This window comes from Amphiura filiformis, chromosome 20 (genome assembly GCF_039555335.1).
Source record: "Amphiura filiformis chromosome 20, Afil_fr2py, whole genome shotgun sequence".
Taxonomy (NCBI): Eukaryota; Metazoa; Echinodermata; class Ophiuroidea; order Amphilepidida; family Amphiuridae; genus Amphiura; species Amphiura filiformis.
Window position 1 is genome coordinate 27,409,105 of NC_092647.1, and position 18,409 is coordinate 27,427,513.

An 18,409-nucleotide genomic window follows, 5' to 3' on the forward strand; every position below is an offset into this window, starting at 1 on the left:
GAACCTTACATGATGGCGATTTATAAGGACATTGCATCTGGACAATATGTATTCTTTGACTCTCATTCTCGAGATGAATTCGGTTTTCCAACATCAGAAGGAACTGCTGTTGCACTGTATTTTGACAACTTTGAAAACCTCCACAACTATCTAATTCTCTTATCTGAGAAATTGCATCTAAGACACGAAACGTTCCTCATTAAACCACTCTCCATAGATACACATATACCTGTAAGTGAAACAGCCATTAAGTTTACCAAGACTGTTAAAGTTGACGTGGAAAATGAACCAGGATGTTCGACATGGACTAAACAAAATATGAAACCATGTACAAGTAGCCAAGATGGTTCCAGTTTGCCAAAACCAAGAATCAAACTAACGAAACAACAAAAATGGTTTCAAAATAAACCAAACTAGAGCGGTTCTCGGCTTTCGCGGTTGGCTGTCGCAGTTCTCGGCACCTGTGGTAGGGGAACCATGTGTGATCCTGGTTGGTGTGTTTCGATTGATTGGCTTAGGTATTTTTGGTGTCTTGGCCTGTATGTGATGTTTCTGTTCAGAACCTCATGTGAGGCAAATGTGTAAATTTTTGTCGTCGTTGTATTGTAGCGTATGTGTTGCTTGTTTGTCTGTGCCATTGGAATAACCAATGCAAGAAATATCATAAAGTTTGATTTTGAGGTTTCTTTAGCATATAATGAATTTTAAAGCTTCATACCTTTTTTGTAGAATGTAATTTGAGCGTCGATCTCAATGCCTCCACGTTGATGCACGTTGTTGTAAAAAAGATGTGTAAGTTTTTTTTTTTTTTTGAAAATTTGAAAAAGAAACATTATCCATTCACGAGATATGGTTGGACGGAGGCCTAAATCAAATATTAACAACCCAGTATATACTGACGTAAAAAGCAGTTCTTTTATTTTTTTTCTCCATAAGACCAATATGTCCACTTGGAAAACAATCCTTAAGAATTAAATATACAAACCTATATTCTGAATAAAACAATTCTGCTGTAACCCCCTCCCCACCCCAACATGATTTCCTAACAATATAGTAACCGAAATGGTAAACCTGATCTTTATTCTTTATTTACACAATCCTCTTACATATGCAGTACGATTTTACACTGTAATACTAGTATATAGATATGCTTTACATTTCGTAATCTTTCTTTGCTTTGTTTTAAAGAAAAATGTACCCAAACGGTTACATATCAGCACATCACATCAAAGGTCCCATTGGGCGCATGCTCTCTTATGTTTTGTTTTTTCGCATGTCCCTCTAATCATTTTTGACAAGCTACATGTAGCTGATGCTGTTTGCTGTTTATTTATTTCGTCCCTACATTATTTCTTTACTTTTTTTTTGTGTATTTCATGATAGCGCACTTTATGTACCTCATAAGTTATGTTTTTATATCAACCGTGTTGTATTTTTAAAGGCAGTTCTTGTTTCACCTCCTGATCGCAACGCAATGTCAACATTAGAAATACGCAGAGGTACTGTACACATTGATCGGGACTATTCGCTGTGACGTATGATGAATGGGGTCGTTATGCAAATATTTGAAATAATGTGTTTGTATAATCATCTTATCCACGCTGCGTGTCCGTCGCTTATTTGTTGGATTTGTCAAATGGACAGTAACTGTGTGATGACTCATTCCCGGACTCATTTGCAATGTTACGTAATCATGGACGCATGTCTGTGATATGGTTGCCAAATCCGCGATTTAATATCCCAATAGGGCGCCAACATGTTGATTCTGTGTGTATTATTAAAGCATTGTGCGCCGTTTAGGTCAGTTTGCCGAACCTCTCTTTGATCGTGAATTTCTCTGAATTTAGATACCCGTTCAAGTTCAAAATAAACTGGTGTCTAGATGTAGTCTCAGTTGACGCACCAGGAAAATTGTAGAACATATATCTACCTAAGGAAGGCTGTATATTGCGAACAGACCCCTTGCTGCCGCTAAAGTAATATATGAGTGCCTTGCCTCACATAAAGAAATACAAAATGAAATTCGGGCAAAAAAAGGAAAAGATCAAATGAGCAGTACTCATCACCCGAATACGCAGAAAGAAAACGACAAAAAGCACGGGACCAGTATCAAAACCCTGAAAAGGCCGACATGAAACGACAACAAGCACGATTTCAGTATCAAGACCCTGAAAAGGCTGACGTAAAACGACAACAAGCACGACTTCAGTATGAAGACCCTGAAAAGGCTGACATCAAACGACAACAAGCACGACTTCAGTCTCGATTTCAGTATAAAGACCCTGAAAAGGCCGACATAAAACGACAACAAGCACGACTTCAGTCTCGACTTCAGTATGAAGACCCAGAAAAGGCCGACATAAAACGACAACAAGCACGACTTCAGTCTCAAATTCAGTATCAAGACCCTGAAAAAGCAGATTTAAAACGAAAACAAGCACGACTTCAGTATGAAGACCCTGTAAAGGCCGACATAAAACGACAACAAGCACGACTTCAGTCTCGACTTCAGTATGAAGACCCTGAAAAGGCCGACATAAAACGACAACAAGCACGACTTCAGTATGAAGACCCTGAAAAGGCTGGCATAAAACGACAACATGTTCAGTCAAATAGATTAAAGAAATCATCAGATATTGATACTGTTATTGCCAATTTCAAAAAATCGTGCAAAGAAGACCAACAACTGATATACATATGTCAAATATGCCAGCGAATCCTTTTCAAGCAACAGGTTAGAACATTACATCGAGACAAATATAATGAACGCATCCTACTCAAGAGTATACCAGCAAATATTGCAATTGAAGAATTGCCTCTTACTACAGACAATGATAAGCAAAATAAATGGATCTGTGAAGCCTGCCATAGAAATATGTTATCAAATTCTGTTCCTAGATTAGCAACAATAAATAAGCTTAGCTTACATGAGCAGCCACCTGAACTGTCTCAGTTAAATATGCTGGAAAGACATCTCATTTCGCCTGCCATACTATTCATGAAGATGATTTCACTTATAAAGGGTGCTCAAAAAGGAATCAATGGACAGGTTGTATGCGTCAAAGCTAATGTCGATAATACTGCTCGATGTTTACCAAGACTACCAACGGAACAAAGTCTGATCAGAGTCAAACTGAAAAAGAAATTAGAGTACAAAGGACATCACATGTGTCAGGACGTAAATCCAACAAAAGTAAGGCAAGCTCTTGTCTGGTTAAAACGAAACAATCCAGAGTATGAAAGTATAGATATAAATTTCGACGAGTTTGACACTATGTTAGACGATCAGTTACTTCGCAATGAAGAAAACCAGGAACAAAACGATGCGTTGGAAAAAACAATGTCGGAATCAAGTCACCACACTAATGCTTCTGATGAACTTTTCCATGTAACCTCGAAGAACGATGATGAGTCATTCATACAAAGTACCGACTATGACGGAAGTTCTAGTGAATGTTACGATGACCACGTTATTAATGAGAACAGTGATCATGACTTCCATGATGATGATCTGGCCATTAGATTAACCTATGCAAACAGAACTTTGGCAAATTTTCATCAAGGAGATATCCAATTCAGCGAAGAATCAAGAGCTGTACAATGTTCGTGTAATGCATTAGTAATGTTATGCTATATACCGAGTATTTCCCACAAATTGACATCCGATGATTTAGACCAAATTCTGATATATGGCGATGAATTGTACAAGACAACATCTCAGGAACTAAATGCAAATGGCCAACTCGATCGTAGCAAGTATCTAGATAGTGAACAATTGCCGACGACTTGTACCTTTGGCAATTCATCTTTCCCGATTCGATATCTGATTCAAAGATGTGGAAGATTAGACGCTACTCCAGACAGTGCGTTAAGACCACTTAATGTTGAATTACAGGACGCATTCCATGTATCAAATTTTAACATTTTGATATTTGAACCTTACATGATGGCGATTTATAAGGACATTACATCAGGACAATATGTATTTTTTGATTCTCATTCTCGAGATGAATTCGGTTTTCCAACATCAGAAGGAACTGCAGTTGCATTGTATTTTGAAAACTTTGAAAACCTTCACGACTATCTGCTTCTCTTATCTGAGGAATTGCATCTAAGATACAAAACGTTTGTCATTCAACCACTAGCCATAGAAGTCGATACATATATATCTGTGAATGAAACAACAAACATTAGGTCTACCGATATCAACCAAAATGAATCAGAATGTTCCAGTCATCTGGCCAGTGACAATATGAGTAATGTTGAAGATCAACACAAAGATGATATTGCTGATGATGCAAATAAAGATAGCCAAGCTACTAAAGACAATTCTGATATAGATCCTATGATGATAGATGAGCCTTCCGAATATAACCCTCCAGATGCATCAGAAAATAATGTACAAGCGGAAACTGACTATGTTACAAATACCTCAGCACCACTTTTTTCGTTTCTACATCCTGTAGATTTTGCTCAATATGTTGCAGACAAACATGATGAATCAATAATGTGTCTTGCTCCTGGCGAAGGAAATATACCTGAAAAGGTTTTGGAAATGGAATCAAAGAGTTTCCCAACTGAATTTCCTGATAGCAAAAACACCTACATGGAAAAGAGAGAGAAAAAGATATCACCTCACGATACTTTAATGCTCGCTTATTTTCAATGGACAACAGATTTGTCAGAATCCGGAATACATATTTTTGCTTTGTATGCAACAGAGGTTCACCAAATTCACTCAGGTATTTCTATCGCAATTAGAGTAGGTAACACTAAGACAGCAGGAGGTAGAAAGATAACTGCATCTATGTTGCGAGACAAGGAACAAGTAAAAAACCTAATCAAAAGGGACGAAGGATATAGATTCCTGACACAAATAAGAGGAACACCTGCTTATTGGGAAAGATCAAAGCGAGATCTGTTTGCAATGATACGTCAATTAGGAATCCCAACATTTTTCATGTCATTTAGTGCTGCAGATAGACGCTGGATCGAAATAACCAATGGTATCCTAATATCACAAGGCAAACCGCCAATGACTGAAGAACAACATAAGAACATGACATGGGAAGATCACTGTACTATCATCATGTCTAATCCTGCAGCAGCAGCCAGAATGTTTGAACGAAGAGTGCACACTTTAATTAAAGATGTAATGTGCTCATCAGCTAACCCAATTGGTAAAGTTGAGGACTATTACTACAGGACAGAGTTCCAACAAAGAGGTTGGCCACACATTCACATGATGGTATGGGTTAAAGATGCACCCAAGTTTGATGAAGATTCTGATGAAGATATTACAGACTTTGTTGACAAGTATATATCTTGTGAACTGCCCCCTGAGACTGATGAAGAATTACATGAACTAGTGACCAATGTGCAACTTCACAGTAAAAGTCATTCGAAATCATGTCGGAAAACTGGAAAAGTATGTCGGTTTAATTTTCCAAAACCACCATCCAACAGAACATTTATCTCCAGACCAGTTGAAGGGATAGAAGGAAATGAAGAAGATCTCGAATACCAAGAAGCTCTTGAACATAGAAAAGAAGAAGAGACAAAGGCAAAGGAAACTTTAAAGAAGATTTGGGGACTTGTCGAAGGTAACACTGACGCAAATTTTGAACAAATACTCCGTACCGCACAAGTTACACAATCTGAATTTGAAGAGTACTTAGCATTGGTTACAAGAAAAAACACCATAAACCTGAAACGACGTATCCAAGATCAATGGATCAACAATTACAACCCACACTTGATTCGATGCTGGAATGGAAATATGGACATACAGTTTGTGTTAGATCCATTTGGTGCCGCCATGTACATGCTTTCCTACATTACCAAATCTGAAAGAGAAATGGGTGATTTGTTAAGAAATGCACAGAGAGAAGCAAGGGAATTGGGAAATGATGATGCTGTTTCGCAATTGAGAAAACTTGGTAGTGTTTATTTGCAACATAGAGAAATCAGTGTCATGGGCGCCATCTACCTAATCTGTAGCATGCCTCTACGAAATAGTACCAGAAAGGTCATCTTTGTTCAAACTGATTTGGACGGACACAAAATATCATTGCCATTGAAAGAGGTACAAGCAAACGCAGGGAAATCTGAACAAGTTTGGAAAACATCCCAAATTGAAAAGTATATAGGTAGACCAAGAACCTCAAAGTATAATAACATGTGCATGGCTAAATTTTTCTCCAGTCATTATCAAGTATCAGGCAAATCAGATAATATCAATGCCAGTCCAGATGAATTAATAGATGACGAAACAGACAATGAAGAAGAAAACGAAACAGATGTTGCAGATATTGAGCAAACTGAACCCGTGAATGAACAAGATGTACGTGATGACGAAACAAACAATGAAGCAGATAACGAAACAGATGTTGAGCAAACTGAATCAGAGAATGAACAAGATGTAGGTGATGAAGCAAGTAATGAAAAACAAGCGAAATCTTGCCAACGAAATAAACCAATTGAACTGCAAAATTGTTCCATCAAGATGAAAGAACGTACAAGAGGAAAGCCAGCTGTTATTCGTTACCCAAGAGTATCAGTTAAGAAAGATAGTGAGCGTTATCATATGAACATGCTACGCTTATATTTGCCACACAGAAATGAACAAATCAAGCCAAATGCCTTTACCAAATATGAAGATTATCATATGAAGGGTAATGTGAATATCAATGGCAAAAGAGCACGAGTCAAAGATATAGTTAAAGACAATATGAAAGAGTTTGAACCAGCAACTGATCAACTAGATGAAGCATGGGATGCGATTCAACATGTTGCAGACCTTCAAGATGCATGGGCAGCAATTAATCCACAAGGTGAACAACAACGTCTGGATGACAAATTAGACCGCAATTTAGTTCAAGATTCAGATGATGAATTTGCCGAAATTGAAATTCCTGAACTGCAGTCACGACAAAATATACATCAGGGAGATCAACCTAGATGTGCGATTGAAACATGCGATCCTGAAATAACCGAAGACCAAGCACAACACATGATGCGCCAACTGAACGAAAAGCAACGTCAGGTATTTAATCATGTTACAAAATGGTGTGACGATAAAGCAAGAGATCAGAGTGTCGACCCATTTCAAATGTTTGTTACTGGAGGTGCAGGAACCGGAAAGTCGCATGTTATCAAATGCATTCAGTACTATGCAAAAAAAGTATTTGCAGGCATCACAGAATCCGCCGAAGATATGACAGTCTTGTCACTTGCTCACCTTGGAACAGCTGCATTCAATATTTGTGGTCAAACAATCTGCTCCGGATTAAAAATTAATCCTAAATCTCAAAAAGATTACAAACCACTTGGTGAAGAATCACTAAACACTTTACGAGTCAAATATCGGCATTTGCAATTAGTAATTATAGACGAAATTTCAATGGTTAGTACAACTCAGCTGACATATATATTCGGACGGTTGCAGCAGATTAAAGGAACATATACTGACTTTGGCAATGTGTCAATCCTAGCAGTAGGAGATTTCTATCAATTGCCACCAATTAGCCCACCTACACCATTATGCTTTCCACACGACGAAATTTTGAAAGATATATGGAACCCACTCTTTCAAATAGTTGAGCTCAAAGAAATCATGCGCCAAAAAGATGATGCTATCTTTGCTCAAATGCTTAATCGGCTACGTGAACGGAAAAAGAAGCAACCACTGCAAAAGACAGACAAAGAATTGCTCGAATCACGAAGAGTTGAGGAAAATAATCTAACAGCGCCTCCTGATGCATTGCATTTGTTTTACCTTAACAAAGATGTCGATAGCCACAATGAAAGAAAACTTGCGTCACTGAACACTGAAATGTTCACCATTAAAGCTAATGACGTTGACCAAAGAGGTGGACGAATTATCCAAGTGCATGAAACGCCACATAGAACAACACGTGCAGATGATACTTCTTTAGCACCTTACCTGAAATTAGCAGTAGATGCTCGAGTTATGCTCATAGCAAATGTAGATGTTTCAGATGGACTATGTAACGGAGTTCCTGGCATAGTGAAAGGAATCGAGTTCTGCAATTCTCAAAATATGCCAATTGTTGTATATGTCAAATTTGACAGTGATCGAGTTGGAGCAAAAACACGAACTACCCAGTTTATTCCACCACACTATGCAGGATGTGTACCAATAAAGCCACGTAAAGAATCGTTCCAAGTCCGAGGTAGAACATTCACTACGACAAGAGAACAGATGCCATTGAAACTTGCATGGGCTGTTACTGTTCATAAAGTGCAGGGCCAAACGACAGATCAGGCAGTGATTTCTATGAAAGGTCTAAGAAAATCGATGGCTTACGTGGCACTCAGTCGAGTCACTCATCTTGAAGGAATGTATTTGATGCATTATGATGAATCCCGCATCTTTTGTAATGAAGATATCGAAGCAAACGTCGCCAAAATGCCTACATGTGATCTTTCCAAAGCAAACCCCTTGACAAAAATCGACCACAACACAAATTTTGTAATCGCTCATCACAACATACAGAGTTTACATCGACACATAGATGATCTCAAAAAGAACCCAGAAATAAGAAAGGCCCATGTGATCTGTTTGTCTGAAACATGGCTTACCGACGACAGTAACCTTGACTCTGTTTCAATGGAAGGATACACATTGGAAGTAGTTAACTCTGGAAATGGTAGAGGTGTCGCTATGTATATTCAGAACTGCATCCGTTATACAATAGTACCACTTTTCAGTAATGAATGTGATATACTTGCCATAAGAACAACCGGAAAAACAAACTTACTGGTTGCGACAATATACAAGCCTATGGCAACAAGTACAAGCACGTTTAGCACAGAAATGAACAATATCACAGCCCAAATCGAAGTACTAGATACAGACTACAAAGTACTTGTCGGAGATTTCAATCGCAACTTGTTCAAAGAAACCATTTTGCCCGCTTTTAGACAATACCATCAGGTTATCTCCAATTCTACCACCGCTAAAGGAACTCTGCTAGATCACATTTATGTCAAGCCCAAGCCCAAGCAATACCAAGCATCTGTGATGACAACATATTACAGCTACCATCAGCCAACATTTCTTGCCATAACGTATTAGCAATTCTTTTCAGTTAAACCATTTAGATTAACAAACGAAGACGATTCCCTTGTACTGAAACAAAATAATAAAGTAAAATGTTTGATTATATGCATAAGCAAGTTTAAGATCAGGATAACTGTTAATATAAACCATGCACTTGGTAATGTCTTGCAATCCAAGTATTCTGTTATACGCAATAATTGTGACATAGCAGATGTTAATACCAGGCATATATCTATATAACATTGTTTAATTGTACAATGATCTGTGAAAATGTGTTTTATGAATCGGATAATTTAAATATTGTGTTTTTCCTGCATATTGTCATTTTATACTCGTATTCAACAGTTTCAATTTATGAAAAATAACATACATGAATCATGTCAATCAATTACCGAATTTCATCATACTATATAACTTATATAATATAACGAACATCGTCATTCCATTGAACTGCTTTTCAACATGTTCATATTCAAAGTGTAAAAAACATGAATTTCCATAATTCGTTAATGGTTTAGAGAATAGTAGATGCCTCTTATCTTAGTATCACTTTTAGAAAATGCAACGTACAATAAAAATTATACGCCTACGTATTTCTGTGACATAACCTCGAATATTTATCATAATTATGTTGTAATTCTATTTATGTTTTCACATTGTCCGGCTTATTATACATGACATCATTATATCAAATAATATTGTAGTCGTTTTTTATTCACTTTTTTGTAAATTATATATGTACCTTCACTTTGTGCAATATCAATGAAATATTGTGTTTATTTTTTAATAATGTATTAATATCACTCTGTATACTTATAATAATTTGTCATGAATCATAATGAATTATTTGCAATATTTTTTTAATTGTATATACTGTATGCTAACCAATAATAATAATTGAGTCTTGGTTAAGACTCGTATGCCCAGGGTAGGGCATTTTTTGCATAAGTTAGAAATGGGGCAACTTTGTCTTCTCTGCAGACAAAGTACACTGTTCTAGACCCCTTTCTATCTACAACAAAAATTGCACTAGTCAGAAACGAGTCTTAGTATCCTACTTTGTCTTCTCCTAATTTGACAAAGTACAGTCTTGCGGGTCCTGGGCACTGAGGACGAATCCGCAAATCTCTTGCTGCTTCAAATTTTTAGGAATATCCGACCCCGCCATCACTTGCAAAGCTGAACCATGTGGCTTCAGCAGCGACTTTGTTCTCTTTCATTTTGACACCTTAGAAGGACCTACCTTAAAATTTAAAATTTAATAAATTTAATAAATTTATTAATTATTGGCATTTAAAGATTGTTTATAACTTGCTTAAAAGCAAAGGATAAGTTATTCAAATTGTCATTTGGTATTTTTGAAATAACAAATTTGGCACAAAACAAAGAAAACATCAGTATTGAGGAAGTTGAAGCCCCATTCAAATATATGTAGTTAATTTAGATACTGTCAGTATCTAAATTACAGATTCGTGTAAAATGTTTTATTTTGTCTTAAATAAGGAAAACATAGGACAGTAACGGTATGTTCACATATGAGTTGCAGTTACCCAATGTATATGTGATTTTTTTTTATTTGGGGTCAAAGGTACCTTCCGGTATAAAACGAAATACCTTTAAAATGCATCTTCTCCCACAAATTACGTAGGACAGTGACACCACTTGCATACATGCATTGTTATTACCCAGTGTCAATGTGGTGTACACAGATTTGGGGTCAAAGGTCATTAAGGGGTCACTTCCGGTATAAATCTAAATATCGTCAAAAAATTGTATTAGCTAAAAAAACATAGGAGAGTGATGGTATGTTCACACATGAATTGTGTTTACCCAATGTATATATGTTATTTTTTTATTTGGGGTCATTTCCGGTATAAAACGAAATACCTTTAAAATGCATCATCTCCCACAAATTACGTAGGACAGTGATGCGACTTGCACACATGCATTGTTATTACCCAGTGTCTATGGGGTGTACACAGATTTGGGGTCAAAGGTCATTAAGGAGTCACTTCAGGTATAAAACGAAATAACTTCAAAAAACTTTATCAGCTAAAAAAAATATAGCACAGAGACGGTACATTCACACATGAATTGATGTTACTCAGTGTATACGTGGTATTTTTTTATTTGGGGTAAAAGGTCATTAAGGGGTCACTTCGGGTCTGAGACAAAAAAACTTTCAAAATGCCCCTTCTGCCACAAATAACATGTCTATGGGGTTTTCATATAGTTTGGGGATAAAGGTCATTAAGGGGTCACAACACGGCTGTGTTCGTGGTCTTAGACCACAGCTAAGTCTAGTCTTTCTTCTTTCTTCTGCCGACCATTACATTTGCTCTAGCATTTACATGCATTCATCGATTTTGACCTAACTTGGTCACTATCATCACTGACCAGGCCCCTACATGTCACATGAATTTCGTGGGGTCAAAGGTCACGTAGGGGTCACAGGGGTCAAAAACGTGATTTCAACTCAAAATGCTACTTCTCCCACAAATTTCGTAGGACAGTAACGCCACTTGCACACATGCATTGTTATTACACGGATTTGAGGTCAAAGATCATTAAGGGTCACTTCCGGTATAAAACAAAATTCCTTCAAAAAGTTTTATTAGCTAAGAAAACATAGGAGAGTGACGGTATGTGCACATATGAATTATGTTAACCTAATATGTGGTATTTTTTTTGTTTGAGGTCAAAGGTCATTAAGGGGTCACTTCCGGTATAAAACGAAATACCTTCAAAATGCTACTTCTCCCACAAATTACATAGGATGGTGACGCAACTTGCACACATGCATTGCTATTTCCCAGTGTCTATGAATCATACACAGATTTGAGGTCAAAGGTCGTTAAGGGGTCACTTCCGGTATAAAACCAAATTCCTTCAAAAAATTTTATAAGCTAAGAAAAACATAGGAGAGTGACGGTATGTGCACACATGCATTATGTTTACCTTATGTATATGTGGTATTTTTTTTGTTTGAGGTCAAAGGTCATTAAGGGGTCACTTCCGGTATAAAACGAAAAACCTTCAAATTTTTTTATTTGATAAGAAAAACATAGGACAGTAACGGTATGTTCACACATGAATAGTGGTTACCCAATTCATATGTGGTATTTTTATTTGGGGTCAAATGTCATTAAGGGGTCACTTCCGGTCTGAGACGAAAAACCTTCAAAATGCCCCTTCTGCCACAAGTAACATAGCAAAGTGATGCCACGTGCACCCATGCATTGACATTAGCCAATGTCTATGGGCGTTTTCATATATTTTGGGGACAAAGGTCATTAGGGGTACAACACGGCTGTGTTCGTGGGTTAGACCACAGCTTGGTCTAGTTACACAGCCGTGACGTTAGTCACGGCTGTGTCTTTTTTCTTACAGGATCTTCTTTCTTCTTTCTTTCTTTCTTCTTCTTCTGCCGACCATTACATTTGCTCTAGCATTTACATGCATGCATCGATTTTGACCTAACTTGGTCACAATGATCACTGACCATGCCCCTACATGTCACATGAAATTCGTGGGGTCAAAGGTCACGTAGGGGTCACAGGGGTCAAAAACGTTATTTCAACTCAAAATGCTACTTCTCCCACAAATTTCGCAGGACAGTAACGCCACTTGCACACATGAATTGTTATTACCCAGTGTCTATAAATCATACACAGATTTGAGGTCAAAGGTCATTAAGGGGTCACTTCCGGTATAAATCCAAATTCCTTCAAAAATGTTTATACATAGGAGAAAAACATAGCAGAGTGACGGTATGTTCACACATGAATTGTGTCTATCCAATGTATATGTGGTATTTTTTGTTTGAGGTCAAAGGTCATTAAGGGGTCACTTCCGGTATAAAACGAAATAGCTTCAAAATGCTACTTCTCCACAAATTACATAGGACGGTGATGCAACTTGCGCACATGCATTGCTATTACACAGTGTCTATGAATCATACACAGATTTGAGGTCAAAGGTCATTAAGGGGTCACTTCCGGTATAAAACCAAATTCCTTCAAAAAATTTTATTAGCTAAGAAAAACATAGGAGAGTGATTTGGTATGTGCACACATAAATTATGTTTACCTAATGTATATGTGGTATTTTTTTGTTTGAGGTCTAAGGTCATTAAGGGGTCACTTCCGGTATAAAGCGAAATTCCTTCAAAAATTTTTATTAGCGAAGAAAAACATAGGAGAGTGACGGTATATGCACACATGAATTATGTTTACCTAATGTATATGTGATATTTTTCTATTTGGGGTCATAGGTCATTAAGGGATCACTTCCGGTCCAAGACCAAAAAACATTCAAAATGTCCCTTCTGTCACAAATAACATGACAGAGTGATACTATGTGTACACATGCATTAACTTAAGGCAATGCCTGTGGGTTTTTCGTAGATTTCGGGGTCAAAGGTCATTAAGGGGTCACAACACGGCTGTGTTCGTGGTCTTAGACCACAGCTAAGTCTAGTTCTTCTTCTTTCTTCTTCTGCCGACCATTACATTTGCTCTAGCATTTACATACATGCATCGATTTTGACCTAACTTGGTCACTATCATCACTGACCATGTCCCTACATGTCATATGAAATTTGTGGGGTCAAAGGTCACGTAGGGGTCACAGGGGTCAAAAATGTGATTTCCACTCAAAATGCTACTTCTCCCACAAATTTCCCAGGACAGTAACGCCACTTGCACACATGCATTGTTATTACCCAGCGTCTATAAATCATACACGGATTTGAGGTCAAAGGTCGTTAAGGGGTCACTTCCGGTAAAAAACGAAATTCCTTCAAATTTTTTTTTAGCTAAGAAAAACATAGGAGAGTGACGGTATGTGCACACATGAATTATGTTTACCTAATGCATATGTGGTATTTTTTTATTGCGGGTCAAAGGTCATTAAGGGGTCACTTCCGGTATAAAACGAAATACCTTCAAAATGCTACTTCTCCCACAAATTACATAGGACGGTGACGCAACTTGGACATGTGCATTGCTATTATCCAGTGTCTATGAATCATACACAGATTTGAGGTCAAAGGTCATTAAGGGGTCACTTCCGGTATCAAACCAAATTTTTATTAGCTAAGAAAAACGTAGGAGAGTGGCGGTATGTGCACACATGAATTATGTTTACCTAATGTATATGTGATATTTTTTTATTTTGGGTCAAAGGTCATTAAGGGATCACTTCCGGTCCAAGACAAAAAAGATTCAAAATGTCCCTTCTGTCACAAATAACATGGCAGAGTAATACTTTGTGCACACATGCATTGACATAAGGCAATGCCTGTGGGGTTTTCGTAGATTTTGGGGTCAAAGGTCATTAAGGGGTCACAACACGGCTGTGTTCGTGGTCTTAGACCACAGCTAAGTCTAGTTACACAGCCGAGAGCTGTGTTTTGTTTCTTACGAGATCGTCTACCTTTCTTCTGTCAACCTTTACATTTGCTCTAGCACTGACATGCTTGTACCGATTTTGACCTAACTTGGTCACAACCATCATTGACCATGCCCCTACATGTCACATGAAAATTGTGGGGTCAAAGGTCACGCAGGGGTCATAGGGGTCAAAAAAGTGATTTCAGCTAAAAATGCATCTTCTCCCACAAATTACGTAGTACAGTGACGCCACTTGCACACATGCATTGTTATTACCCAGTGTCTATGGGGTGTACACAGATTTGGGGTCAAAGGTCATTAAGGGGTCACTTCCGGTATAAATCGAAATATCTTCAAAAAAATTTATTAGCTAAGAAAAACATAGGAGAGTGATGGTATGTTCACACATGAATTGTGTTTACCCAATGTATATGTGGTATTTTTTTATTTGGGGTCAAAGGTTATTAAGGGGTCACTTCCTGTATAAAACAAAATATCATCAAAAATTTTTATCGGCCAAGAAAAACACAGCACACTGACGGTATTTTCACACATGAATTGATGTCACCTAGTGTACACGTGGTATTTTTTTCGGCGGGGTCAAAGGTCATTAAGGGGTCACTTTCGATGTCTGACCGAATACTTTCAAAATGCTTCTTTTCTCAAATTACACGGCGCAGGGATATGTGCCTGGTGCATATACATTGGCTATAGCCAGTGTCTATGTGGTGTAAAAATAATTGGGATCAAAGGTCATTTAGAGGTCATTTTAATTAAAAGACTTATATCCTTCAAATTCGACATGTATGCACGGCATAGCAGCCGACAAGCCTACACGTGGTATTGCGCAATGGTCGAGGGCTTTATTACACAGCCAAGAGCTGTGTTTTGTTTCTTACGAGATCGTCTACCTTTCTTCTGTCAACCTTTACATTTGCTCTAGCACTGACATGCTTGTACCGATTTTGACCTAACTTGGTCACAACCATCATTGACCATGCCCCTACATGTCACATGAAAATTGTGGGGTCAAAGGTCACGCAGGGGTCATAGGGGTCAAAAAGTGATTTCAGCTAAAATGCATCTTCTCCCACAAATTACGTAGTACAGTGACGCCACTTGCACACATGCATTGTTATTACCCAGTGTCTATGGGGTGTACACAGATTTGGGGTCAAAGGTCATTAAGGGGTCACTTCCGGTATAAATCGAAATATCTTCCAAAAAATTTATTAGCTAAGAAAAACATAGGAGAGTGATGGTATGTTCACACATGAATTGTGTTTACCCAATGTATATGTGGTATTTTTTTTATTTGGGGTCAAAGGTTATTAAGGGGTCACTTCCTGTATAAAACAAAATATCTTCAAAAATTTTTATCGGCCAAGAAAAACACAGCACACTGACGGTATTTTCACACATGAATTGATGTCACCTAGTGTACACGTGGTATTTTTTTCGGCGGGGTCAAAGGTCATTAAGGGGTCACTTTCGATGTCTGACCGAATACTTTCAAAATACTTCTTCAAAGGTTCTTTCGATAGTATTGGTCAATTTTCTATAATAGATAATTGTCCTTTCCTTTTGATGCTAAAACGCTCGTTTATGTTGCATCAAGTAAATAATTAACTCAGATCCGTATAAATTGTAACAATTTAGCTCAATGTCTTCTTATAAAAAGAACTATGTTACGGGTTACACATTTTGGACTCGGAAGGTTACGGTGATTAACTACTTTCCCGGGACTCCTTTATCGCCGCCTCTTCACTGGGCTCTTCATCGTAAAGGGTACATACCACAAAATAGCTTTCCATAGACTTTACGTGCAAAATAGGGGTCACGTTGTAGGCTTTAAGTTGAGTTCCGTCTTACTTTGAAATATATATTTGATATCATCTTAATCAGAACAAAATTCTGCATAACATATCTGAAAATGACACCAAATTGTAGGTCTACTTTTTTGAGAAAAATAGCGCTATATAAAAGACCTGATTTTCCCGTGTTTACGTCTGACTGCTAACCGCGTTTTGACCTCGTGTGTTCATGCGCTCATCATCGTAAACATCACTCAAATTTTCGCGTTTTCTGTTCAAATTAGTAGAGATCACATTCACAAGTTCTAGCAAAACACGATTTGCAACACTAAAAGTGTTAATATTGAACCGATTTTGCATAATTTTTATGCAAAGTTGGGACTATAGGCGTGATAAACTTTTGCCGGAAACCGCTTCACAGGTGGATTTAGTGCTATGAACCCTAAAACATCTTCATACCATTAATTAAAGAGGGCCATCCTCAAGCGTTTACCACTGAAGCAAAATGTAAAAGGTCATTTTGAGGCGATGTCCAATTTACACCGTGCATTACAATTATTTGAAGATTCTAATTACTTTTGTTGTGATGAGTATTGTATAATAAACACGTACTAAATGCAGAGCGATACGAATTCTATTTTCGGTATGGGAGTTAAGCTTGCCCAAGTACAAAGAATACAAAGCATACGATCAGATACATGGTCAAAATAAGCAAAAATACGACTATTAGTAGGCCTATATTCTGGATTCACCAAAATATACCCTGTTTTTTGATATCGAGCACACCATCGTCAAAAACAACCCTACACCACGAACATAAAATGTTTGCAAACATAGTTTACAAATAACCCCTTTTTAGCAAAATTGGGAACAACCATGCGTTGTGTTTACCCAATGTATATGTGGTATTTCTATTTGGGTCAAAGGTCATTAAGGGGTCACTACCGGTTTAAAACGAAATACCAACAAATTTTATCAGCCAAGAAAAACAGCACAGTGATAGTATGTTCACAAATGAATTGTGTTTAAGGGTACATGCCACAAAATAGCTTTCCATAGACTTTACGTGCAAAATAGGGGTCACGTTTTCCCAGCAAACATTATAATATTGGCCCAGTAATGGCTTAAACCGGTCTACTTCTGGCAATACCGGACACGGCTGACGGTATAACGCCAGTACAAATCCGATACTGGTCAATGTTTGGCCGCCGTTTTCTTACCAGGATAAGCTGTGCCCTACTTGGTCCATTATTGGGCCAATTGAAGACTACCCGAATATGGCATCGAGCCGGCACATACATACTGGTCCAGTTGCGGCAGACACTTGTAGGCCGGGCTTGTAGGCCCCGAGTGCCGGCCCTGTATTGGCCCAATGTTGCATTAATGTGGGCGTGGTTTTGAAACCCTGACATTTTCTACTATCAAAATACAATATTTGATCAGTATCATCTTCATTTTGAAGGGCCACATGTTATTATTATTATAAAGAAGAGGCAGTGAGTTTGCGCTTGTTCCGAATATTTCATTTACTGCCTTGTAAAAATCTACGTGAGCAAGGCATAATTTTATCTGATGACACCATAGAATATATATTTCATTTATCAATGGCTCAGTTTTGTGAGCTTGGTTTGTTATCGACCTTTAATACTTTGCACATCAGTTAACACAAATTCAATTGTGCTGAGTGCAAGTAACCTGTAGGTCTCCTTTATAAAGAAGGGAGATCTGGTTCAACAGGTGAAACTGACCAATAATGCCTGAACCAACCGGATAATCGAGGAATGAATGGAAGAATATTCCACAGCTAGACGTGGACCAAAATGAAATAAAGGACCAAAATTGGACCATTACCGTTTGCTTACGGTTGCATAATGGGAATATATTGGCAATATTATATTGGCCCAGTACAGTATTGAATAAATTGGACCTCTACTGGGCCAATTTCAACCCATTTTGGCCCAGTGCTGGCAATATCTATTGGGCCAGTCGAATGCCCGTGTGCACGACCGTGTCGGACCAATACAGGCTGCCATTCTTGGTCCTTTATAGCAGCTTTTATAGAGCCAGTATCGGGCCGATTGTATAATGTTTGCTGGGTTAGGCTATAAGTCGAGTTA

The 18,409-nt window shown here is 37.8% G+C and overlaps 1 protein-coding gene across 1 annotated transcript; it reads left to right on the forward strand.

The window, feature by feature from the left end:
- The first annotated feature begins 2,875 nt into the window (after positions 1 to 2,875).
- On the forward strand, positions 2,876 to 9,100 carry LOC140142236 (uncharacterized). Its single transcript, XM_072164203.1, has 2 exons — positions 2,876 to 3,863; positions 4,146 to 9,100. The coding sequence occupies exons 1-2, from the start codon at positions 2,876 to 2,878 to the stop codon at positions 9,098 to 9,100; spliced, it is 5,943 nt and encodes a 1,980-aa protein (XP_072020304.1).
- The last annotated feature ends 9,309 nt before the right edge of the window (positions 9,101 to 18,409 follow it).

Coding starts and splice junctions, on each gene's coding strand:
- LOC140142236 (XM_072164203.1), top strand. CDS start 2,876: ATGTTATCAAATTCTGTTCCTAGATTAGCAACAATAAATAAGCTTAGC. Junction 3,864..4,145: donor ATTAGACGCTACTCCAGACA/GTGCGTTAAGAC, acceptor TTCAACCACTAG/CCATAGAAGTCGATACATAT.